This window comes from Phyllostomus discolor, chromosome 9 (genome assembly GCF_004126475.2).
Source record: "Phyllostomus discolor isolate MPI-MPIP mPhyDis1 chromosome 9, mPhyDis1.pri.v3, whole genome shotgun sequence".
Classification (NCBI taxonomy): Eukaryota; Metazoa; Chordata; class Mammalia; order Chiroptera; family Phyllostomidae; genus Phyllostomus; species Phyllostomus discolor.
In genome coordinates this window covers 37,832,869-37,859,680 of record NC_040911.2, presented here as the reverse complement: position 1 = coordinate 37,859,680, position 26,812 = coordinate 37,832,869, and the positions used below count along the sequence as shown (strand labels likewise).

At 47.8% G+C, this 26,812-nt stretch overlaps 1 protein-coding gene across 2 annotated transcripts in view; it reads right to left on the bottom strand.

Moving 5' to 3' along the window:
- Positions 1-12,040: 12,040 nt before the first annotated feature.
- The window catches only part of TMEM241 (transmembrane protein 241), a 115,283-nt gene continuing 100,511 nt past the window's right edge, over positions 12,041-26,812 (bottom strand). The window contains exons 14-15 of one of the 2 annotated variants that reach the window (XM_028524386.2): positions 24,508-24,572; positions 14,194-14,381 (exon numbers count right to left, since the gene is read on the bottom strand). In XM_028524386.2, the coding sequence (XP_028380187.1) occupies positions 14,321-14,381; positions 24,508-24,572 (126 nt within the window). In that variant the 3' untranslated portion in view covers positions 14,194-14,320. Of the gene's footprint in view, positions 14,382-24,507; positions 24,573-26,812 lie in introns of both variants that reach the window. The other variant, XM_036009210.1, reaches the window with a different exon arrangement.

Genomic DNA, 26,812 nt, shown 5'->3' with positions numbered 1-26,812 from the left:
GCCCACGTGCCTGGGCCCCCAGTCTGGGGCAGAGCATTCTGACCAACGACCCGGAGAGCAGGAGCCCCTGACACTCTGCCCTACAACTGTGTCTGCACAGGGCCTGACACAGTGCCTCATGTCAGACAAAGGTGCCCCAACCGCCACCCGTTAGCGAGATGACTGAATCAGAAATGGCATCAAACATGCTGCTGGCTCCCTCGAGACTCCCCCTGAGAACCCGAGGTAAGTCTCTGGGAGAAGAGACATGGGCCCGCATGTTCACTGGTACGACTCCACCTTACCCATCGCCATCCTCCACAGGCGGGAAAAGCAGCTGGTTTCTCACCACACCCTGCACCCCCCATGCCTCTCTCCAGCCATCCCGCCCACTGCCCCAGTGCAGGCTGAGCACCACGGGCAAACTCCGGTGTCGTTGGAGTTTGCTAGGGCCACCACCATGGAGAGGGAAAGGTCAGACGGCCGAAGGAGAGATCTGGGGTGGGGGTGTTCCTGAGAAGACAGGAGGGATCCTCCCCCGTGAAAGGAAGGGGAGAGCCGTGCCAGGGGGAGCAGCGCGTTTGGAGGAGTGGGAAGTGAAGGCTCCGTCTGACAGCTTCTATTTCCCTTTTAAGTAAAAGGCATGACCCACTACATGGGGGAGGGAAGGGCGCAAAGCAAACGGAGAGAGGGCTTTGGAGAGAGTGAAAGTTTGATGCCCTAGGACAAGGTGAAATTTATTACCTGGTGCCCCAACCAGGTTGATCAGAGGAAACCTGAGAGTTCCTGGAGGCACCTGACAAGTGACAGTCCTTCTGCATCCCTGTCGCTTCCCTTTTCCCCATCTACTTCCCCCACCTTCTTGTGCATCCACAGTCTCTGATGCCTCTTGAGGAGACCTGGCTACCTCAAGGGCCACTGCTGCCCGACACAATAGCCCCCAGGAGCTGTCCCCAGTACACCAAAGGGCCAGAGCAGCAGCGCAGTGTTCTCAAAGTAGTGAGAGGAAAGACGCACTCTCACCCTCAGTTCACCTTTGATTCTGTCGCTCATGTCCCCCAGGATCCTCTTGAAAACATCTTCCTTGACTTACGTCTGGAGCAGTCCTCTCACCTCAGCCCTTAAAGCATGAGGCAAGTGTGTGTGAGTGAATGTGTTGTGAGAGTGTGTGGTGTGTGTGTGAATGTGTGTAAGGTACAGTGAAAGAAGGCAGAAAGTGAAATTTTAGTAATATTTTGCATTTTCCTCATCATTTTCTTTACCTCATCAAGTCATGGAAACAGGCTGCCTACAGACCTCAGGGGCCGCCAGACTGTTCTGGCCCCAAGGCATAGGTCTGATTCCAACTGACCTCCAGCCAGGGCCCCTCAAGCCAATGCTTATTTGCCAAGCTTTGGACCCAGGAGTGGGCAGGGCACCTTGGGGTTACTGCAGGAATCGGAGCCCTGTCCTCTGAGGGCTGGGGAGAAAACCTGAGGCCCATAGTGACTAGAGGGCGAGCACGCTGCGGGCACAGAGTACATGAGAACAGCTGGACTCGAGGGCAGAGAGGAAAATGCAGAGTGGGGTGCCCGTAGCCCCCGCTGAGGAGCTTGGCCAGGAAGAGTGATTTGTTTCCTTTGGAGATTTGGTGGGCAGGGATAAACATACCCCAAGGCAAGGTCATATGTTCCAACTCTTATGGGGGGGTGAGGTGGGGGTGACCAGTAGTAAAGAAAGTACAATTCTCATATCCCTAGTGGGCTGCTTTTCAGGTGCCTAAAACCAAACCTTTGGGGAGAGTAAAGGGCTTAGAGACAAATGGACAAGTAGGTGATTCCACGTATATGAGGGACCTAAAATAGGAGAGTCCATAGACACAGAGAGTGGAAGAGAGGTTATCAGGGCCTGGAGGGGGCAAGAGTAGGAGTTACTATTAAAGGGGGACTGAATTTCCATTTGGGATGGAAAAATTCCAGAAATAGATAGTGGTAATGGCTGTACAACAATGCGAATTAATGCCACTGAACTGTATACACTTTATAATGGCTAGGATGGTAAATTTTAAGTTAGATTTACTTTACCACAATTAAGCAATACCTACAGGGCTGGGGAGGGTAGAGAAGCTGTGGGAGAACGACAGGCCCGGGAGGGGTGGCGCCCAGACTGGGAGCAGAGTGCTGGAGTCAGGCTCCTAGGTGCAGGGTGTCATGGAACTCATATTTCAGAGTTCTTTAGCCTCCATCCTGGTGCATTCACATGAAGTGACCAGAATATAGGACTTCATCGTTCCCCAGCTGGTGCTATCCAAGCGCCAGCCAGCCCCTTCCCATGAAGGGGCCATCCTCCCTTGACTCTCAGTTGCTGCCTCATGACTGTGGGGTCCAGGACCCCCATGGCCAGCTGTGGCTTCGTTCTCTGCCTACCCGTCCTCAGGAGTGGCAGCCAAAGAGACAGGACTCTCCCTCACTCATACTACAGGGACCATAAAATATAAACCCTGCAGGACGTGGGGTATTTCACAAGATCCTTCTGGTCTACCTCTCTTAACATTTCTTCTCTGTACCTGCTATTCTTTGACATACTATTTCGGCAAATCAAATCACCTCAAATCTTAGTGGCGTAAACTGAGACATTTATTATTTCTCCTGAGCCCCAGGGTTGAGCCGTGCATTCTGCTGATCTAGCCGAGCTCACCGATCTCAACCAGGCTCATCCTGTGTCTGTGGTCGGCAAGGGCAGTCTGGTCTAGGACAGCCTTGCAGGGAGGATTTAGCTCTGCTCCATTTGGTCTCCCATCCCGCAGCAGCTGCGTCCATGCTCGTCCTCATGGCGGAAGAGCTCCCACAAAATGTGCACCAGACAGAGAAACAGGCCAGGAAAACTTTACCCAAGACTATTGCAGTTGGGGTCAAGATTATTAACACAGGGACCAAGATGACATTTGTAGTAGGGGACAGAGATTAAACTGGGAATACACCTGAGGCATGGGGGATAGGTCGCCAGTGGGCCAGATGAGGGAGTCTGTGGGTGGAAAAGCGTCAGGAGGAAGTTGGTTTGATATGGGGTGGGGGTGGGGGGAGTCTTGCTAAACTGGCTCGACAGGAATCTTGTTGAACTGAGCTCAGCAGGCCAAGAAAAAGGCCTAGTCAAGAAGAGGGCTCAGAGTCCAAAAGCGTGGAAGTGTACAAATCTTCGTAAGGCCTCAGCTCAAAATTGTCAGCATCACTTCCACAGCCTGTGTGAGCCCAACAAGTCGCAAAGCCGGCCCAGGCCCAGCCATGGGGAAATGGCCCCATTGCATTGCAAATGGCACGGGCACCAGGAGCGGTGGGACACTGGGGCAGTTTTGCAACTGATTTCCTACTTGCTTCAGTGGAAGACCCTCTTACACTCACCAGGACTCCAGGATGTAAACCCCCTATGCTCCCTGTATCCCGACCTATTTGGTAACCTGGCTGAGCACGGAAGGCTTACCTGAAAGGAGTAGACTGGAAGGCAGCAAAATTGGAGCCCAGGCATCCAAGGGACTCAAGTACTGATGAGGTTCTCAGGACAAAATGGAGGCAAAGAGGGTAAGATGAGAAATAATTGAATACAACACGTATAAGTCAGAGAACTTGGTTTTAAGAAAAAGCAAAAACTGGAGCATCACACCAGCACCGAAACAAGGATTTACTAGAAAATGTCATCATAATGCTGCCCTGACTGGTGTGGCTCAGTGGATTGGGTGTTGTCCTGCACACTGAAAGGTTGCTGGTTTGATTCCTAGTCAGAGCACATGCCTGGATTGTGGGCCAGGTCCTTGGTTGGGGGCGTGCAAGAGGCAACCCTGCTTTCTCCCTCCTTCCCCTCTCTCTAAAAATAAAATCTTTTTAAAAATGTCATCACAAATCTGATAATGGCCACCACGGCTTGGGTATCCAACACGTGCTAGGCACTGTGTTAAATGCTATACATTTCACTGTGTTTTGTCTTTTAAACAGCCCTGGTATTATAACCTCCATTTTTACCAATAAGGAAATTAGACTCAGAGTCCAAGACCACAGAACTGGAAAGTGTAGCGGATTTAAAATTCACTAAGGTCAACGCTCACTGAGTACTCTCCATGCGCAGACTTTGTGCATGGACCCCGACCTCAAGGAGCTTACAGTGTAGGAGGGCAGCAGACACGTAGAGAGGTCACTTCTGCGCTGTAGGACACTGTGTATAAAGAGGGCAGGGGAGGGGCACTCAGTCAGGTCTGTCCTGCACTGAAGTGTTAGTACATGCCTTTCCCACTGCACCAGACTGACTCCTCACTGGCTGTTTCTCTCAGGGTTGCCTTGGCTGCTAGTAACAGAGACTAGAAATAATGAAGGAGACCCTGATTATTTTCTCTCATTTAAAAGGGTTGGAGGTGGGCAGCCTGCAGCTGGCACGGTGGCTCTACTGTCTCATCAGAGACCAGGCTCCTTCCAGCTTCTGTTCCAGTATCACTAGACCACAGCTTCCAACTTTAAGGTTGCCTCAAGGCCAAGATGCCCCCTCCCACTGCCTCTCTTGGAAGTTCCCACACCTACCTGTAGGTGCCTGGGGTCCCTTACTCGCATGTCCGGTTTTTCATGCCCTGTGTTCAGAACACCCTCTCCCTACCCCCAGGCAGAGATGTGGCTGCTAAGGAAGGCAGCCTTTGCTAGAAGTATGTGAACTACCATATTTTGCCATGGATAATATGCTCCCATGTACAATGCACACCCACATTTTTTGGCCCAAACTTTCAGGAAAAAAAATTTTTGTTTTAATTTTTTAATATATTTTATTGATCATGTTATTACAGTTGCCCCATTCTTTTCTCCCCTTTATCCCCTCCACCCTGTACCCGCCCTCCCACCAGCACTCTCTCACCTTAGTTCATGTCCATGGGTCATACACAGAAGTCCTTTGGCTTCTCCATTTCCCATATCATTCTTTACCTCCCCATGTCTATTTTGTACCTACCATTTATCCTTCTTAGTCCCTGTACCCTTTCCCCTATTCCCACCTCCCCCTTCCCCACTGAAAACCCTCCAAGTGATCTCCATTTCTGTGAATCTTTTCCTGTTCTAGTTGTTTGCTTAGTTCATTTTTGTTTTTGTTTTTTTTTAGGTTCAGTTGTTGATAGTTGTGAGTTTGTTGTCATTTTACTGTTCATATTTTTTATTTTCTTCTTTTTCTCAGATAAGTCCCTTTAACATTTTGTATAATGAGGGCTTGGTGGTGATGAATTCCTTTCACTTTAGCTTGTCTGGGAAGCACTTGATCTGCCCTTCCATTCTAAATGATAGCTTTGCTGGATAGAGTAATCTTGGATGTAGGTTCTTGCCTTTCATGACTTTGAATACTTCTTTCCAGCCCCTTTTTACCTGTAAGGTTTCTTTTGAGAAATCATCTGAGACTGTTAAGGGAACTTCTTTGTAGGTAACTGTCTCCTTTTCTCTTGCTGCTTTTAAGATTCTCTCCTTATCTCTAATCTTGGGTAATTTAATGATGATGTGCCTTGGTGTGTGCTTCCTTGGGTCCAACTTCTTTGGGACTCTGAGCTTCCTGGACTTCCTCAAAGTCTATTTCCTTTGCCAGATTGGGGAAGTTCTCCATTATTTTTCAAATAAGTTTTCAATTTCTAGCTCTTCCTCTTCTCCTTCTGGTACCTCTGTGATTCAGATGTTGGAATGCTTAAAGTAGTCCCACAGGTTCCTAAGCCTCTCCTCATTTTTTTGGAATTCTTGTTTCTTCATTTTGTTCTGGTTGAATGGTTATTTCTCCCTTCTGGTCCAAACCATTGATTTGAGTCTTGGTTTCCTTCCCATCACTGTTGATTCCCTGTGCATTTTCCTTTATTTCACTTTTCATAGACTTCACTCTTTCCTCTTTTTTGCAACCATACTCAACCAATCCTGTGAGCATCCTGATTACCAGTGTTTTGAACTCTGCATTCTGTCAGGTTGTCTATCTCTTCATCACTTTGTTGTACTTTTTCTGGAGTTTTGATCTGTTCTTTCATTTGGGCCATATTTTTCTGCCTTGGCTTGCCTGTTACATAGTAAGGGGCAGAGCCTTAGGTTTCACCTGGGCTGAGTGGCTGCATTGTGACGCTGTACATGGGGGAGGGGTCTGAGAGGAAACAATGCTGCCTGCTCAGCTCTCCCCTGGCTTTCAGTCACTTTCCCCACTTCCCACAAACAAATCAGGCCCTTCTGGTGCTGATTCCAAGGTGGGTGGGTTTGTGTACATTCTAGGACCCTGTGGGTCTCTCCTTCAAACTCTCCTGTGAGGCTGGAGCTCCTCCAACTGCCACAACTCCCACAGGGTTTTCTAGTGAGAGGCTTTGAGGCTTTATTTCCCTGCACTGGAACCCTGGGTTGCATAGTCTGTCTCACTCCCCAGTTTATCCACACATAAATGTGGGGCCACCCACTCCACCAGCCACCTCCTTGCCTCAAGTCCTCTCTGCCCCGGCCGCCTGTCTCTGCCCCTTCTACCAGTCTGGATGAATATTTCTTCTTTAACTCCTTGAGTTAAAGAGTTCCATACAGATCAATTTTCTGGCAGTTATGGTTTTTTGTTTTTAAACTTGTTGTTATCCTTCTTTTGGTTCTGTCTGGAGGCAAAGTGTATCTATCTATACCTCCATCTTGGCCAGAAGTCCTCATTTTAATTTTTTAATTCGATTTTTGGGTCGTTTTATATTTAGATACTTGGTTTTTTATATCGTAAAGGAATTGAACATACTACATTACAAGAAATGTTATGTAATGAGTAATACAAAACACAAGAACAGATATAAGGCATTTCAGGCAGTACCCATTAATAATACACATCCTTATTTTTCTCTAAAAATTTGGGCAAAAATGTGTTCATTATACGCAGCAAAATACGGTACTTAAAAACCTGAGTCTAACACAAAAGGCTGCATATTGCACGATCCCACTCCTCTGAAGTGTCCAGAACAGGCAAATCTGCAGAGATACACAGTGCGTGGCCTGGGTCAGCAGGAGCTGGGAGTGAGGGATGACATGGGTATGGGGGTGGGAAAAGGGGAGGACAAAAATGTTCTAATTAGGTAGTGGTGATGGTTGCAGAATTCTGTGAATATACTAAAAGCCACCAAATTATAAACTTTTATTGGGTGCACTTTAAGGCATGTGAATTATATATATCTCAATAAAATTATTTTTTAACTTGTTTTATCCTCACCCAAGGATGCTTTTCCATTGTTTTAGAGAGAAGAAGGGAGAAAGAAACACCAATATGAGCAACATCCATGTGAGAACAGCATCGATGGGTTACCTCCCATACACACCCAGACTGGGGATCATTCCTGCCTGGACCAGGGGTCAGACTGGCAAGCCAGGCATGTGCCCTGACAGGGAATTGAACCCATGACCCTTTGGTTATGGAATGACACTCCAACCAAATGAGCCACACTAACTAGGGTAAAGCTGGTTTTTTTTTTTTTTTTTTTTTTTTAATTTCAGGCTGTGCATCTTCTTGTAGGCTCAGGGCCTCCTTGGGAACAGGGAATGTGTCTTTTCTTAGGTCCACACTCACGTATAGAAAGTCGCCAACACTGCTCTTGCCAGAACGAGGGAGATTCTGCCTCAGGGACAGCTTCCCACTCCTCTCTCTGGGATGCAGAGTCTGCCTACAGCCTCACCTCTTTGAGCAGCCCCGCTTCCGAACAGAGGGGCCGGCTTCTTTAGGATGGCGGATTAGCTCTGCTGGAGGAAACAAAGAGTAGTCCCAGTGGAGACTCGGCGTGGATGTGCTGAAGGCAGCAGCGAGGAGACGAATGAAGGAATGGTGAGCCGGCAGGGACAGAACCCAGGGTTCTATCTCCAACTTAGAGCCCTTTGTACTAGGCAGCTTCCCTTAACTTCTCTGTCATGTAAATCCACTGGCCCAGGAAAGGTGACTCCATTAAATCCCCCAATTTCCTGGGCTTTGCTGTTCTCCCTGAGGTGCACTCAGATGAGGTGACAGGTGTGGAGACAAATGGGCACAATAGCCTTGCCTTTGCCAGCCCCGTGGGCCGTTTCACACAGCAAGAGGGCAATAAATGACTCGAATGTTCCTCTGGGCTCAGGCAATTACTTAAATGGGATTCCACCCTCAGCTGCCAGGAGTGGGTGAGACAGTTCCTTCAGACCCCTCCCCCGTGGGTCCTGGATGGAGCTGGATGAAAGCTCACAGCTACTGTCTGTCTGACTGAGGGGAGCCAGTTGGGCCACAGAAAACCAGCTCACAGTAGGAGCAAAGAGACCCTCGTTTCACCAGAGAGCACGGGAGGTGCTGTCTCTGGAATGTGTCCAGGACAAAGGAACCTTCGGGCAAGCTCCAGAATGGGCTTGGCCTTCCCTGGGGTTTGCTGCCCAGAGCAGGAGACCCAGGAGTGTCCTTGTGGGCAGCAAGCGATGCGGGGTGGGGGGGCGGGTTGAGCAAACTGCCCTGGGCCCTGTGAGAGGCCGCCCCGGGGAGAGGGGGCACCTAGCTCCTCTGGTTTGCTCAAAGCCCACAGCCCTGGTGGGGATGGCAGGGGCAGGGTGGGGGGCAGCGAGGTGGCGGAAAGTGCTCACAGACAACCCATCACCTGGGGAGGGACCAGGGCAGAGGGGTTGGATTCTTGGCTTAGCAGTGGTGAGCTTGGGGAGGTTTCCTGTCCCTCCATTCAGGGCATGAAAAGCCGATGACATAATGTGTGGAAGGCACTTGTGCCCTGTCTGGAGTGTCACAGGTACTCACAAATGTTCTCTGCCATTCCAGTGTTCAAGTCACACCCCAGCTGGCCCAACTTACCTCCTGGCCTCTCACAAGCCGTGGCTTTGCCACTCCGAGGTCACAGCCTGAGCATGGCCTGACTTCCTCACCTCCACCTCTGCTCGCTCGGGTCCCTTTCCACTTTCCTGGGCGGGACAAACCACCACAGGAGCTGAGAGGCAGGGCTGCGTGGTCCAATGGCCTCCTTCGAATCCTCCTGCCCCTTCTAACTGGCCAAGGACCTCAGGGAACTCACTCCCCCTCTCTGCCTTCTCCTCAAGTGAGGCCAACAATCCCTCCACTGGAAGGTCCTGGTGAGGATTAAGTGAGACACACAGGAGAGAAGCAGCACGTTGGGCAACACTGCATGGCCCACAGTAAGCTCACCGCTGGCAGGGACTTCCCTCCTGGCATTTCCTTGGGAACCTGTCATGCGTGTCATGCCCTTGGAATTGACCAGGAGGGCGATTTTAAAGTCTGCACATCACCTGTCCCACACGAGATTAAGGTCATCCCACAGGCAGGGCCAAGCCTTCTTTGACTGGCCGATGCCTGCCCAAGGCCAATTCGTTACCTGGTTGACCTGACCTCCCCTTCTTGGAACTGGTGGGGAGAGAGGGTAAGGCAGTCCACTGTGGGGATCATTGGCTTCACCCTGTGTTCCCCAGTGAGGTTCTTAACCTGGAATCCATGGCCCTACGGGTCCAACAGACTTCAGGGAGAATAAATCCCCTCAACTGCATGCTTTGTTTTGTGTGTGAGAGAGACACTGTACATTTTGGAAAAGAAATTCCAAAATTCCATCCTTTCCTCAGATGCTCAGAAGAACCTGCATTTCCCTTCTTGGCTTTATTTTCTTAAAAGCACAAATTCCATTATTTACAGTATTTGTTTATTGTGTCTCTAACCCTAGAAAGTCAGCTTCAGGAGCACTTGCCTTGTTCATGTTTATATCTGCAGAGCCCCATATAGAGCCTAGCACACAGCGGGTTCTCCTCCGTATCTTTAAAATAAATGAATGAGGAGGTACTCAGACCCAAAGGTGCAGACACTGCCCTGAAACTGGGCTCTGGGCAAGTCGCGGCCAGCCTGCCGGGTCCCCTTTCCTCAGGGCAGGCCCAGGGCTGGCGGCCAGCTGGACTGGTTCTCCTGGCACGAGGGGCTCTTCAGGGGAAGGGCTCCGAGTGCTCAGATCGGATCCACTTGAGAGGAACCACATTCAAGGGCCTCTGCTCTATTGCCTATTGCTGTGTGACAATTTTCCCCAAAGCTAGCAGCTTAAACAATTTTACCGAATTGCATGATTTTGTGGTCAGGAATTCATGGGAGCACTGCTTGGCCGGGTGACACTTCTGTCTCACCTGGCACTGACTGACGTCACTTGATGGGACTCAGCTGCCGGATGGGCTGTTCCTGAGGGTCCAGGGGGCCTTCCCTCACAGGCGTGGTGACCCGGTGGGGCAGCCAGAGGGCTGGGCTCAGTGGGACGGCCTCCTGGCGCGCCTGAACCCTGGTCTCTCCCACATGGCAGCCTCAGGAGGGTCAGACTTTCGCAAGGCAGCTCGGAGTTCCCAGAGGCTGTTCCAGAAAACCAAGGCAGATGCAACAAGGCTGCTTTTGATGGCCTTGGGAGTCATGTAGCCTCACTTCCACCACATCCTATTGGCAACAAGCAAATCACAGAGCCAGCCCAGATTTGAGAGACGGGGATAAGAGCTACACAGGGGCATGAATACAGTTGGGGTGGGGGTGGAAGCACCTCTGGGGACAAGCCACCACAGCCTCCCTCTGTGCTGGGTGGAAGGACACAGCCTCAAGTCAAGGATGCTAGAAGGGCTGGAAGAAGCCCAAAGCCTCACACCTTTGACTGGCTTTCCCTGGAACAGGGATCAAAGGACCAGTGACCCCCAAAAGTCTCAACAACTTGAACCTCCAGCTGATTTCATATTCTATTTCAATGCTTTGTCCCAGGCAACCGCTCAAGCAAGATACCACGTTCCAAGCATTATTAACCACATACTGTGCTCTTACATGCGTACTGTTTCACCCAGATGTGTGACTGCTTCCTTTCCGGGACGTGCACATCCAGTGAAGAATGGGGACGCCTCACCTGGCACTGCTGTCCAGGCTGCTTCAACCTTCAAACCCCTCAGCCCTCTGAGCAGGCCAATCCCCGGGACACCGAGCCTGCGTGCTCCGCAGGGGCTGGCTGTTCTGCAAGCATTTAGAGTGACAGTTCAGGTGGGAGCAGTGCCATTCCCAACTGCAGGCAGCGGGGTCGGGGTCCGGTCTCAGCAACAACCGAGGGGAGGTGGTGGGGGGAAGGGCTGGGCCACTCTAGGAAGGCAGCTGAGACTCAGGTCACAGACCCTGCCCTTCGGCAAAGGGAGGGAAGGTGGCCTCCAGGAGAAAAGCCACAAATGGACTCACAGATGAGAGCACTTCACATGGAAGCACTTACTGCAGAACTGACCACCCCCTGTGAAACACAGGGGCCTTCATTTCTTCTTAATGGAACTCTCTAAAGTGAACATGCTTAATCAGAAAGAGCTGGGTTCAAGTCCTAGCTGGGTCACCCTGGAAGAGTTATGAAAACTCTCTGAATCTCCTCAGTAAAATGGAAATGTTGTTTGCCCCAGCATTGGAAAGAATCAGTGACGAGAGGCATCGGAAGTTCCCAGCACAGCTCTTGGGACATAACAAGTAACCAGTAACGAACTTAGGTACTATGACTGGTCGGTAGCCCCCAAACTACATCCAGCCCTGCCCCCATGCCCCTCCCTGGGCCCGATGTGGAAGGCCTGCTCTACATGAGCACTGTCCAGCAGGAATATCGTGTGAGCCAAGTGTATAAATTAAAGTTGTGTAGCAGCCTCCTTAAAACAGGTACAAAGAAGCAGAAAAAACTAATTTTGGTGATATATTTTATTTTACCCCATATGTCAAAAATATTATTTCTATATATGTAATCAGTATGAAAATGAGTATATTTTACATCCTTTTCTAAAATCTTCAAAATTGGTGTGCACTTGCACTTACAACACATCTGGACTTGGACCCGCCCCCGCTTCAGTGCTCAGAGGCCACACGTGCCCCTGCGGTTCAGAGCGGTCTGGACGGAGGACTTGGGTGGCCCCCCGACCAACAGATGAGTGGCCTGGATGTTGGTAGAAGCCTGGACCCATGTTTAAGATGAAAGAACTCCCTCCCCAAGGATGACAACATTTTCTGCAATTCCCTCCTGCTGGGGTTAAAGAGAAGAGAAAGGCAAATTACCAATAAGTAAAAAAATATATGGTTTATTTTCCTTATATCCATAGTAGATTAATAACAATGCACAATCATACACAACCTTGCCTCTCTCGACAGAAAGCACATTCTTCATTTCTACAAACGAGAAAACAAAACACCCTGGCTTTGACTTGCGGCCAACAAGGCCTCAGGTAACTGGGACCCAGAGAGGACATGACCAAAGGGATCATCCAGGTAACTGGGAGTGCTGGGGTGACCTGGGGATTGCCCGTCCAGGGGCCCTGAGGCCCCGAGAGCTCCAGGAGGTGACAGCGACGATGTGGCTGCAATGCCCGGGGCCAGCCCCTGGTTTTGCAGACCTCTGGGCTCACTGCCCATTCAGAGCTGAGCATGTGAGCTTGGGCATAAGAGGTGGCGGTTGAAGGTTGAATAAAAAAGCCCAAGAAGAGGTAGAAGTTGAAGGAAACATGATGAAATGTGGAAGAAATACCTTATCTATATTCTGCCTCTTGCTAATGTCAAAGTAAAAACAATGGGGCTCTGGAATATGATTTTTAAAAAATCAAGCAAACAAAAACAAGAGCAGCAACAATAACGATAGCAACAAAAATCCCTGGCTAGAGACTCTCTAAAAGAAATGCCCACAGCTTTTCAAAGTGTTGGGAGGTCAGTCCTGCTGGAAGCAGCGGGCTGAGCTTGTGAACGGCACACGGATCTTTCCAGCCTTAGGAATCTCCAATCGCATAACGGCTGCTCAGAGAGACTGGTATGAGATGCCAGTCGGACAGATGCCACGTGCCACACATGGAAGAGAGCTGGCCTCAGTTATACAGAGAGGGTCTTGTGGGAGCAAAAGGACAATGAAATTTCCAAACCCAAACTTTCTATTTGATCCTCAATTTATAGGAAGTCGGACATCCCAGGTGCAGAGCGAAAGGAAACTGAAACTCCCTACGTGCAAAGATCGCTCTGAAGATCTTTACCGAAATGGCAAGCAGAGGTCAGGAAAGGACAAGGAAATTAATTTGACGTACGCAAATTCCACATATACAAATCCATTTCTATTTGTTTCATTTTCTCTTCTTCTCTCTACACGTTGGAGAAAACGTGTGGAAAGAATGGCTGCTGACTGAGCTGATGCCGCTCTTCACAGGGCAGAGGATGGGCCAGGCTCACCTCCCAGGCACTGGGGGATCTCTCCATCGGTGATGCGGGTGAGGGTGTCCAGCACTCCAGGGCCTGGCCCTGCCTGGAGAAGGCTCACTGGAGTTCACTATCGCCTACATCTCAAAATGACTGGCAGAGTGGTAAGGTACTCAAAAAACCTACTCTGCAGAGAAGTATTTGGAGTTAGACATTATTTTCTTAAACCTCCACTGTGGGTTCACAGTCAAATAACCATTTCATGCAAATTCATTTCTTTTGATACCCATAGAGGCAAGGTTTAGAGTTTTAATCTAATTTGTAATCAGGCCTGAAAAATACACTTCAGTATTCAATGGTTTGCAACTTACTCTAAGATATTGGTAATCACTAAATGGGTTAAAAGCTTTTTTGGGGGGTGTTAAAAGCTTTAAGGAATATAAATATAAATGTGCACATACCCATATGTTAAAGGGCTGTTTCTGTTTTCACCTGCCCAGGGAGGGCATCATCAGTGCTTACGTACCCTAGTCCCTCTGGTGATCATTTAGTATCAAGTTAATTGAATGGCAGGTAAAAAAAATAAGTGCGCAGAATTTAATACAGCACAACACAATAGAACACACTACCACAAAAAGGCTTCAGCACTCACTCTAGAGTAATAGTGTCCTTGCTGGCTTCGTACCCCGCCGAGTGGGAGACCTCTTGAGGAATTCGCATGAGTGGGTGCGTGAGGGCTCTAGACAAGCCAGCATGAGAGCAAGGAAAGGACATCCCCAGGAGGCTCCCACAAAACAAACACAAAAACAAAACAAAACAAAACAAAAAATGCAACCACATACCTTGGGCTGCTACCACAGAGTGAAAGCAGTGTCTGGTGAAGGGTGTTTAATGAGGAGGCCTGCACGTCAGTGGAGGTGAGCGGACCCGGCCCCCCTCCAGGGGAAACCCTGCATCTGTTTCTGCACGACTGGGAACAGCAGGGCTCTGGTGAACCTCTCAGAGGGAAGACACAACACAGTCCAGTCTCTGCAGCAGCCCAGAGACCCTCAGAACGTTCCTGACGCAATGAGAAGCAGTGGTCTCACCATCCTTGTATTCTTCTTTCTAACACATGTAGCAAGGACCTCTGCAGCCTGGGCCTGTCCTCTCTGGTAGGCAGCTGGTGGCTCTCCTTCTCCTGCGGTCATCTTTAGGCACCCTTCCGCTCTGAGAACACCAGCAAGGCCTCTCCAAGTCCACTGAGCAGGAGGCTGCAAAAGCATCAGGAGGTCAGCTTTTCACTCCCTAGATTTGGGTGGCTGCCTGGTGCTCACATGCAGCAAGGTGAGGGATGCCCCCTCATTCGGCTGCTGGGGCTCTCATCCCACTTCCAGGTCACGCCCAGGAACTGCCCAATCATCCAGAGTAAACTCAGCCATGTGGAGGGAGGGGAGTGGGCTGCAAGGTGGGTTTTGATCCTTCCCTAGAGGAAGGAGGTGATGAGTCCACTCATCTAACCAGGGGAGGGGACTGCGCTTCGGGTAATGCTCTCTGTGCAAATATCAGAGGGGGCTTTCCACAGAGCAGCCTGGTGCCTTTTGCTAAAGAGGGTTGAAGGCTATGAGAGCATGCAGGTATCCATAATCACAGAATTAGTCAGGTGACAGTCTCTGAAACCCTTTGATTAATTTAGACGAACTGAACATTTAAAGATGAAAAGACCAGGGGGGAATCGTGAGTTTCCCACCAGGGCAGAAATAAACATGGTCAGGGGGTTGGAAATGAACAGGGAGTGGAAGAACTGAAGGTTGTGTGAAAACAAAGAGCTGAACATTTTAACACACCTAACACATAATACACTCAACGGTCTGGACATTTTCTATTTTAAACCTCTCAGCAGACAATCTGGTGTCTGTCTGAATTCCCTGTCATTCTTCCCAAAAAGCACTTCTGAGGATGGGGTGATCAATAAAGGATTATGACGGAGAGGGGACCCCCCAATGATGAAATGCTGTGGTTCAGAGGAGCCAGGAGGAGCCCTATTAATTCTACCCTCTTCTTCCTTCCACCCACACACAACACACATGCGTTCAGGCTACGACATCTTTATTTTTCTAACATCTGTCTGGGGTCCTGAATGGATGAAACACACGCAGGCTGTGCACGGCATCTTCCCAGTGAGAGACGTCACCTATGCAGGTGACCTTGACGTGTAGATAACTTGTACCGTGTACCACTTTTAGTATAGGAATGAATTGAGAATTCATTTTATATTCTAAGTATGAGAATATAAAAACAATAAACCCATTCAATAATGGCACAGGTGTTTATTAGCTGTGTAATCCTGTGCATGTCATTCAGCTTCAATTTCCTCATCTGTACCACAGGAGAGGTCACACCTACCAGTCTTTGTGAAACTTAAAAGGATACACCTGAAGCAATCTACCCCTGAGCTTGCCCTATAATGGACAAGTAATAAAATATTATTTTCTAGTGGACCGCCCTCCCAGAGCAGCACCAGCCCTCTCAGCTGGCTTCCCAACCTCTGCTTGAAGACTTCTGGTGAGGGGCAAAGCCGGCCTGTCCCGCTGCTGAGCAGCTCTAGCTTTGGGACTCCAGCACGCATCTATGGCCGTCTTGCTCACGGACAGCCGCAGGCACCTGGCTCCTCCTGCCACGAGGAAGCCCATTCTCTCACTGACCCAATAGCTACTTCTTACAGCCTCACCTGTGAGTCCAAGTTCTGTTCTCTGGAGCAACAGAAAACAAACTCTACTCCTTCTGTCAACCCCACAGAGTGGGAAAATCCTGAACCACCAGTGTCTCCTCTCCCTGGTGACTGACAGCTTCTGGGTATGGGCAGAGAGCAGTGCCGTCAAGAAGCCGGGCTCTGGGGGAGGGGGCTGGGAGGATGTTCCCCCACTCAGGCCAACAACTGGGATGGGAAGGATTGGGGCGTGAGAGGGTTGTATGCCTAGTGCTCAAGCTCCAAGTCAGAATGTACTTTCCGTTTTCCTACAGAAATACCAGAGCAACAGTAAGTCCATAAAATCTCTTTAACACATATTTAGTTCATGATAATAATGTAGGTGAAGCTGGTGTTACGTTATGAACCGAATACACTTCCGAGGACTTTCTTAGATCTACAATCATCGTTCATAGGGTTGTTTCTGTGCAAAGCTGGGGTCCAAGTTCCAAAAGACCATATTTTGAAACACGATGCATTTGTGCCTGTGCCTCGTCTAGCTCAGGATGCAGACGCCGGAGGATTCGCTCTTGTGAAAGGGAAGCCACAGGCACTTTTCCTTTCAGGCAGGTCTGCTGTTCCTTCAACACCCCTTAAAGGAGGTACCCACTGCACACTGTTGCCTTGAACACTGGAGCGAGCACAGAGTCGCCGTGACCTGAGGAAAGGGCCGCAGAGCGTTTGGGGTTTGGGAGAGTTTTACTTCTGCGAGTGTGCCAGGTGGGGGGCTCCCTGTTTCCTACAGTTTCCACTAATCCTCCTTAATCACTGGGGAGGAGAACAGGCCCGGGCTGGCTCTCTGCCACTCTTACTCCCCCAGTCTTAGAACATGCTGAAGTGTAATAACCTTGCATTTCATCCCTTTGGCTTAGCTAGTTTCTGAAACACCAAAGCAGCTTAGTGAATGCTAAAATGAAAACAAACCTTGGTTCAGTTGACTGTTAGGAGAGCCAGGGAGGTGAGCTTTGATGTTGTTTTCTAAACAGCAGGAGAAGCCGACATGGGGTGCAGGAATCTTAATAGCATCACAACTGTTTAAGTCAGAGCGTTACTGAACTGTTTGCAAATGCTGTAATCCCCATCATTCCCAAAATGAACAAACTTCATGTAACTAAGACATAAACATCAGATTGCAGAGCATACCCAGCCAGAAATACTCATCACTTGCTTCTCTTCCAGGCGGTTATTTTCAGTGTCTCTCCAGTCCTCTCTTTCTCTCTCATCAGGAGCCAAAGGCCTCATCTCAATTGTACATTTATTTATTATTGTGGTTATTCGAAGAATTCCAACCGAACCCACTAGACAGAGGACAGAGACATCCTTTTCCCAGCTGTGTGCCCAGCACTTAATGTAGCACCCGATAAATATTTACTCAATGAACAATGTATGAATGAGAAAAATGGCTACATAATAAACCCACCAAGCTTGGGGGAATGGGGACAGGGGGACGCATGGCAAGCCTGACAAGCTCAGTGACCAAAAGTAACCACGCAGGATGGTCTGATTCCTAACCGGGCAAGTCATGGGGGTAGTCACGTCCCAGGCCTACAGCTTCCTTAGCAAAGGTCAACCTTTACCTCAAGTGAGCTCCGTCCATTATCTTATGCATCTAGGATCACATACCTTTGAAATGTCAGAGTAATTTTCTCGTCTAGACCCCCTGAAGGCACAACTGCCGGCACCAGAGCAGGAGACCACAGAACCCCTCCTTGCTGTCTTGTTCCCCATCTCTGTGTGCTGCAAATGTTCACTAACCACCCCGTACCCGCTGATGCAAAAGAAGCACGTTACTCCATTTTGCTTTTTATCTAATCCTGGAAACTTCCTCGAGTCGCTTTCTCCTGCCTCCTCAGTCTGCCTTCGGTTGATTTCAATACCTTCCTTATGTTTGTTTCCTCCTTGGATTCTACTGCAGAAAAGGAACTGGAAAACTGCCACTCTCCAGAGACTTTCCCCAGTCCCTTGACATCCTGCTTCTGGGCATGTCCCCAAAATTTGGCTCAAATAAACTCTTGTGAAACTTTTCTATAGGTTTGGATGTTCTTTTGTCAACCGATGGAATTCTTATACTTGCTCTTCCTTCTCCCATCTATATTTCAAACTATTTTTGTTTTTTCCTCTTTCCCTCACCAAAATGTATTTGCCTAAAATAATGTGCAGTTCCCTCGGGGATGTACTGAGTGACAGTTCATAACCTGATGAATTATTCCTGAGAGGTAATAAGCAATAGTTATTTAGAAGGCCCTCCTTAGCTTTCTAAAGATGAAGTTACAAATTTTTAATTCAAATGGAAAACTAGAATTTCAGATATTGTGATCCTAGATGCATTTTGCAGTGTATCAGGAGAAGTTTCTTCTTCACCCCTAAATTCACTCCTCCTATAAATAGTCTTGGGCAGTCTCTATGCAGTCCTTTAAACGAAAGGTATAAGACAACTTTACTCAAAGATGATATAAGGTCATTTTCTAAAGACTCTTGGTTTTAGTGAGGTTTGTGCTAGGACCAAGTTCAAGTTATCCTCGTATTGATAACCCATGATCAATGGCAGGGTCGGCTGAATGACTGGCGAGGCTAGATTGATCATGGAATCCTGGGAACAAAGTGATTGTGTTTCAGTCATTCCTTTCTCTCTTTGTCCCTAAACCATTCCAAAGACAAGAGTGACGCTCTAGCCTGAAAAGGATTCAAAGAGGAGACACATACAACTCATTCTGCTTGAGAGGGACACTGCTCACAGTTCAGAATTGTTCTTTTCTCTCGTATGTACTAAATCCTCTTTGCTGACATTTTGAAAGAGGAAATTCATATTGATACATACCACAAAACTCTGTTAATTAAAAAATGAATAATTAAATATTAATCTAGATATTTAAATTACTGGGCTTGCCATAGATTGTTTTTATAAAATTAAAAACAAGATCATTAGCTGGATAAGAGCAGTTGCTTTTAATTAAAGATGTTAAAAGACCAAAATCAGGCACTTAAATTCATAATTTTTCTTGGGTATATATTTAGAAGGCTGGCCACTCGTTTATTCAGCAAGCACCCAGTACTTGGTGGAGACACGCAGAGGTGAATAAAACACGGTCCGTCTCCTGGAGGTGCTCCTGGGTCCTCCTGCATCAGCAGGAGGCCGGAGCCACAGAGCAGCCTCCACCCATTCCAGCCACTGCTGCCTCGGGGACATGCCAGCCCAACCTAACAGCTCTTCCACATTTTCAAAAGAAATGTAGAGGTCTGGACTTTATGGAGAAATCACCTGATTTCTAAATGTTGACCAATTAAAAATTTGAAAGGCAAAACACAGGAAACAATAACTATCCAGGCAAGCAAAACAGGCCCTGGCCCAGGGCCTTTGTGACGCCTGAGCGGTCTAAGCTCCCAGGAGACAGGGAGCAGCCCCGCCCTCGCCCAGGGCCGAGAGCTAGTCACCCAGTCTCGCTTGAAAAACAACCAGTCTACGGATAATGCAGACCAGCTCTGTATAAGACAGAAAATCTGAAATACAGTCTGACACTCCTCTTCTGGTGGTTCACTTTGTGGTTGGAAAATTCTTGGAGGCTGAAAACACGCCATCCTTAAACTCAAGAGTTCTCAAAAATCAGGAAATTCCAAAGTCAAGGTTCCTTTTGCAATAATCACACATTGCTGTTTCCTTGATTTGGGTGCACACAGCCTTTCTCTCCATTTTGTTCGGGACATTCCATCAAGTTCACAGGATGTGGCACAACCCAGAGACATGGCCCCTCACAGACTGCTGCTGATCGCGCAGACCTGGCCTTTCCTCCCCGCTGCAGCGCCCTCTCCTTCTCACTTCTCACACTCAGTTCCACACCTGGGCTGGGCTGGGTTTTGTTTCGTTTTTTTTTTTTTTTTAGTTCATTCTGTAATGCTGTACAAAATGTGGGAGATGAGGGCCTATTTGTAAGAAAGAAAACTACTGTCAAGAATGTAGACCATTACTTATGAAGGTTAAGACACAGAAATTTGGGGAACAGCAGTTTCATGAATGTACCACAATATCTTGACAGTGGGGTTTTTGGATGTCACTGCCCACCATTTGTGTCACATCTTCCCAGAAGGACAGATGAGGAGGAAGAGGAAGAGGAGGGGAGCATGGATTAGCTTCCTGCCGCTCAGCCCAAGCTCTGCTTATAAATCACTGTCTCACCATCAGCACCTCCTGCCCCTCCTTCTTTCCCTGCCTTCCTGGGGCCAGAGGAGCCAAATCTTCTTCTACTCAGAACCTAGCTAAACCTCTCCCTTCCACATAAGGTCCATTTTCAAGTCAGTTCTGAGGCCCTGGTCACCCTGCGCTCCCTCCCAGCTTCAGTCTTCACACTCATTGTGCATTCAAACAGTTACTACCCCACCCCACAAATTACCTTTATGAGTTCTCCTTCCCCTGAAAACTCTGTAAGGGTTGGGCAATGTCTTATGCTTCTTAATGACTTCACACACTTTGCATAGAGAAGTCACTCAAGTATTTTTAGCTGATTGATAGAATTATTACTTATAGCATTAAAAATCTAAGACAATGAGGTCTTTTTCCTAAAAATGTTCTACTGGAATTCTTAGTCTACCAGGTCAACCCCTGAACAAGAAATAGAGCTGTCTTGTCTTAGGTAACACTGCTTCTCTTTGCTGTCAGACTATCTAGATGCTCTTTATGGATGACCATACTGGTAGGAGAAGGAACATTTAGGTCAATTTTTCTTCTGCCTTCCTTATGACCCGCTTCTACCTGACATTATCTGCACTGCCAGTAAATTCTTGGTGCTTCCCAAATCAGTACCAGAATGGTATATGGCAGGTTATGAGGCCTTGGGCACATACACTCCAGTTTGAATATTGGTCCAATCACCTAGTAGCTTTAAAATCTTGGAGAAAATCACTTAAATGTCTCTGAGGCTCAGCTTCTTCATCTTTACAATGGGGATAACTTGGAGGGTTGTGGTGAAACTCAATGAGACAATATTAATGCAAAAATGCCTGAAACATAGTAGTTGCTCAATAAATGGTCAGTTATTATTATTAAAAGGAAGTCAAGATCAGGAAAAGAGAAAAGAAGGGTATGGACGTATTTCCTAATTTTTCTTTTTCTTCCACTTCTTCTCGGGTCTGGAAATGCCCCCATTAGGGGCTCCCAAGAGAGGATGAGAGTCCTTTTTCTGAATTCTGTAAGCCAAAAGATTCATTTCCGTCAGCCTGGGGTGGTTCAGATCCGGACCTGCCTTCAGGCAGGAGGATGAGCAACTCCAGGCACCGCAGGGGCAGTGATTTTTACTTTAATCCAAGAACAGTTCCTGAGACATATGAGACCCTCAGTGAATATCTGTTCAGTGAATGAACACCTTCCAGCTCAAAGCCGCATGGGATGCAGAGTTGCTTCCTGGACGTCCTCATCATGGTATCCACAGAGCCTGGTCCTACCTCTCACTTGCCCTGCAAGAATCTGCCACTGATGTTTAAAAATAATCCTGTAGTTTCTGTGGCTGTGACACACATCAGAGGCTTATTCACAAGAAATCCTGGGAGCCCAGAGGCTGCCATGGACACAATGGGCCCCAGCACCAGCCGTCACCAAACAGTACTGAGGCCTTGAGTCCAACAGATGACAATTCTGCAGGTCCAACTTGCAGACAAATGCAAAAATGGGCGGGGGGGGGGGGGGATCAGCTCTCAGGACTGCTCTGATCCCAAGCGTGAAAAAAAACACCAATTTTCTAAAATTACGCCTCATTGGAGCAAAGCTAAGCAACAAAGTGCACTTTCTTTCCATAACACTGGTAGAGAAATGTAAAAACCAATTCTAAAACTTGTCTATACTTCAGTTTTGAAGTGTCACTCTAGAGGGTGGGAGTTGGGGGGGAACCTGCCAAACAGTATCTCAGAACTGGAGTGGAAACAAGCATTATCTTCAAGTGGCCCTAGGCTTGTTTTTCTTTCTAAAACCAAGGATAGGAGACAGTAAGCAGCCACAAAAACACGAATTACCCTCTCAAATGTACTGCATTAGTGATTCGGGCCAGGCGGCAGGCGGCCATGGTCACAGGGGGAGGAAAGCTGCGTGCATGTCTCCAGGCCAGCAGCCTGCAGGTGGGGCCAAGACTCAGCCAGGACTGAACCATTCCCAGGTGACAAGGAAAGCACCATTCTCTGTGGTTTCATTTTGGAGACAGCAGAGCCCATCTCATTGGCATATGCATCCTTGCATCAAACACTCCATTTCTCTCACAGTTAAACCAAACTGTTATGACTTCTGGCAAATGGTGATAGTGGGAATGGAAGACAACAGCCCTCTACTTTTACTCAGTGCACGTCTGCATTGTTTCAAACATCTCAGAAATAGCACGTATCACTATACAGTTGGAAAACACAGCATATTCCCCCAAATGAGAAGTTTTCACACTTTGAACTTGCTGTGACTCCCCCTTCACCTCCTTCTCCCTGGCTGAAGACAACCAACAGCCTTGGTAATGACGGCACTGACTGGTCTGCAATAATGTTCCAGGGCAAGTAACACTCTGGGGTAGATGGATCTTAACTTGGTCAGCTCCTCAGTGAGCAGAGCCTGCGCAGAGAGTTCAGAGGTGGAACACACGGGATCGCCTCATGCTGTGCCCGGCATGGCTGGGGCCACCTGGCCCTGCAGCAGAGCCACAGGAGGCACAGGGCCCTACCAAGCCCAAAGGACCTATTGCCTCTGTCACAAAAGGGAGAGCTCCGAGGTCCGTTTTTATTTTTTAAATCCTCACCTGAGGATATGTTTTCATTGACTTAGAGAGACAGGAAGGGTGGAATGAGAGAGAGAGAGAGAGAGAGAGAGAGAGAAACATCGATGTGACAGAGAAAAGTCAATTGGATCCCTTCCGTGCGTGCCTTGGCCAGGGATTGAACCCGTAACTTAGGTATGTACACTGACTGGGATTTGAACCCACAACCTTTTGGTGTACGGGATAATGTTGCAACCAACTGAGCCACCCAGCCAGGGCTCCACGGTCTGTTTTTAAAGAACAAGACGAGGAGCTCCAGTTGGGCTGTGGTGCTATGGCAATAATGCATTCGAGCAGCTTCCACATGTCCTTGTTACTAGTCCACCAACTGCCCTTTGTGAGTCACAGGCTCTGAGGTTACACTGCAGGGTCATGTGGCCTTTTCCAGGAGGTGTGACCTGAAGTTGTCATCGCAGTCACCACATCTATCTCCTGGGTATCCTCTCCACAGCCACTGTTCCATGCAGCTGCTTCAGCCATTCTTCTAAAGTGGCCACATGCTCAAGTCAGCTGCCATTGAATACCCTTCACCAGCTCTCTCCTGTATCCAGCATGGGGTACTAAGCAGACCACAAAAAGCAGGGCAATGGACAAGCAAGGGAACAACTGTCAGAACTGCCAGGAAGGGAAGAAACAAGGCGACAGGAAGTAGCCAGGGGACTTTACACAGAACGTGGTCAGGGAAGGCCTTTCTCAGGTTGCCTGGATGTACAGACCTGGAGGGTGAAAAGCTGGTGGACACCTGCAAAGCACTCCAGGCGGGAGTGTGTCCACCATGGGCAAGGCACAGAAAGGCTCTCCTCTCTCCTGACCTCTGGGCTAGTTTAGTTAACTACCCACTGATATTTCAACTCTCAGATGTAATGGGCATCTCAATCTTAATATATCCAAACCCACTCCTAATAACCCTTCCCCACCAAATTGCAAAACCCTGTTCCTCACATATTATTCCCCATCTCAGTGAAAGGCAACTGCATTTTTCCACTGCTTGGGCCAAAATCATAGACGTCATCCCAGACTCCTCTTTTTCTCTCAAAACTTATTGCCTTTACTCTCAGTACACTATGGGCACCCTACCACTTCCATTGCTGTCAGCCTGGTCTCAGCCATCTTGTAACTAGATTATTGCCAGAGCCCTTATTTGGTCTTTCTGCTTCCTCCTGCCTGCTGTATGATCCAGCCCCCACACAGCAGACGGAGGGATGTGTGGCTCTGACCACATCCCCTCTCACTCAAGGTTAAGCCAAGACCTTACAATGACCTTTAAGGGCCTACAGGGTAAGCTGCCAACTACCTCTCTAGCTTCATCTCTTGCTGCTCTCCCTCTCATCACACTGCTCTGGTAACATCGCTTTTCAAACAGACCTAGCACACTCCCTCCTCAGGGCCTTTGTATTTGCTGTTCCCCTAAATTATCCCATGACTCACTTCTTCAGTTCCTTCAGGTCTCTGCTCAAATATCAGAGACAGAGGCAGTGCTGTCTTTGAGCAGACGGGTGAGGAGTGCGTTCTAAACAAGGATGATCTGGAGCTTGTCCAAGAGAAAATGAATTGAAGGGTTAAAGAAAAAACCCAAACGCAGCCATATACATGACATAGTGGTTCACCAGTAGTGGTCACTCTTGTGTGGATGAGTGGCTGTGAGGTGTACTGGTAATGTTCTAGGGCTCTGGTAGGTACGGTACACTCAGCTTGTGGAAAGGCATCAAGTTGTATATTCATAATATATGCACTCTTCTAAATGTATATTTAAAGGCCAATAAAATGTAAACCCAACACACACAGCCCTTCTTCAACATTTGAAAGCAAAAAATAGTATCCTGATGAAACCCAACAACTAATTTTCATTTTCTCGCCCTATGCAAATAGACTTACCACCCCACGGTAGCACTGGTCAGGATCACATCAAACAGCAGTATGGATAAACCAGCTGTGATCACCTGCAGAAACAATTCCAACAAAAGGTCATCAGAGTGGCAGGACTTCGGTAACTGCCTATAGGGCCATTTTTCACAAGCTTAGCTCGTGTTAGCTCAGATCCCCAGCATTAACATTTCTTTCCACTTCACATCCTTTTCCCCACACTTCCTAGTCCGCTGTATTTACTGTTGCCTCTGAGCCAAGTGTGTGGTGTGGAAAATGTTAAATCCTAGTCTATTTTGGAGGTGGGAATCTTCAAAGAAGTATTTCATTTCCAAACCCTTCAAAAGAGGAGGCACAGGGCCAACATCTCACTCATCTCCCTCCAGGGCAGGGCACAGTAAGAACACTTATTTCCATCTTCTCTCAGGCTGTGCGGAATTAATTCCTAAGGTCAGTGGTGCTCATTAACCTGTTCCCAGCTCCTCCAGATAAAACTATCTGTCAACCTGCCTTTGCCTTCAGCACCGTCCTTCCCCTGTCCTAATGCCTCGGTCTTTTTGGCCTGTGTCACACATTCTGAGAAACCAGGTGCTTCCCAGGGAAGAGAGCAATTAAATCATTAATTATGTGTGAATATCTAGAAGATAGGGAATGGGGTCGGGGGAGAGGTTACTCCCACATCTTTCTGAGCTAGAAATTACAGAAAAGTGTCTTAGGAGTATCAGTAACAGGATTCCTGCACTACTTCTCAACTGTTGGCACAGAGAATGTAAGTAAACCAAAGATCCAATTTTGCCAACACTTAGAACGTCTGCTCAGAAGATTTTTTTTTTTACCCAGACTTCTGCATTCTGGAATGCCAAACAGCTCCCACTGGGAAGGTCACCCTGAGGACTGGCTAGCTTTTGTGCAAAAAGAAGTGAGAAGCAGGCTGCACTGGGATGGGTCACTCAAGCTGGGTGCCCTCAGAAATGTCAACCACCGCCTCACTCAAGGGGACTTCACGTGCCATCATAGAGATCTCTTAGGTTTCCACGCAAAAGGATGGACAGAAGGAAGGAGAACGTTTATAGAGTCTTGTTGTCATTCACTTACGACCTCAAAAAGAAGTCTCAAAATATAAACCAGGAACTCGGGGTAGGTAAACTTTGTGTGATTTGTTGCCTTTGTAGTTTACCCATTTGGGGTCACTTTCTGTTTGCTTCCCTTCACTGATTTGCAGCCAAAAACTTTGACAACAAAAAAGACCTGTGTTGTCTTCAGGAACAAAAAAGAAGTGGCAATAAGGTCAGAGAATCAATTGCAAAGCAAAGCCCAAAGGACAAAAAAAGAAATTTTTCAAAATGCTGGGTGGTGGGCTTCATCTCAGAAAGTATGATGAATGGCACCTGTCCCTCCACCCCACCTTCTTTTTGGTTTATTTAGGACTTTTGCACCTATGGTATACATAAAGTGGGCTGAAAATTTTATTGTCTTGCAATGCAATTGTCTGGTTTGGGAAACAAGGTTAACTAGCCACATGAGTTATTTCATCAGCTTCCCTTATTTCCCAGTAAAGGGGTAAAGATGATCTTTACTACAGAAACTTCTAGGTGGAGGCGATTGTTGAGAGCCACTGTCCTAATCAAGTCTTCTCTTTATTTTTATTCCAGTTTGCCATTTTCAGTTTTTTCAAATATGAATTTCATTTAGGTTTTCCAACTTATTACATTTAGCTGTTTGGAAAAATCTTATTTTTATCTCACTTGTACCATTTTTATCACCTTCCCTTTTATTCTTAATTGTCATTTTACCCTTCTTTTCCCCCACTTTCCTTAATCTTAACCAAAGTTAGTCTTGTGAACTCCACTCTACTTTGGAAACTTCTTGGACATTTCCTGGGATGGTGCTAGTAGAGATATACTTCTTGGACTTGCTGAAGAAGGAAGGCTCCATTCTACTGAAGGGTGTTAGTGATGTTGGAGCCTGGGGTAACGGCATACTTCACTCAGTTTCTGAAAGTTTCCTAATTCTTCACCGTTGTTTTATCTCCTTTACTCCTTTTTACCAGCTCTTTTTTCTCTTTCCCCTTTGACTTTGTTGAGGAATACTTGACAAACATAATTGTGTATCTTTAAATATATGTGATTAGGACAATGTGATGATTTGCTACACATATATATTCAAGACCTTTCTGATCCATTTCTCTCATTATTCTCTGATTGGCTCTTTCATGACTTTCAGTCCAGTTTGTGAAGCTCACGCCCCTCAACACCCTGAACAGTCACAGCCTAGGACTTATGCCTCTGTTCCTCTGTGAGTTTCTTTAGCGTAGGAA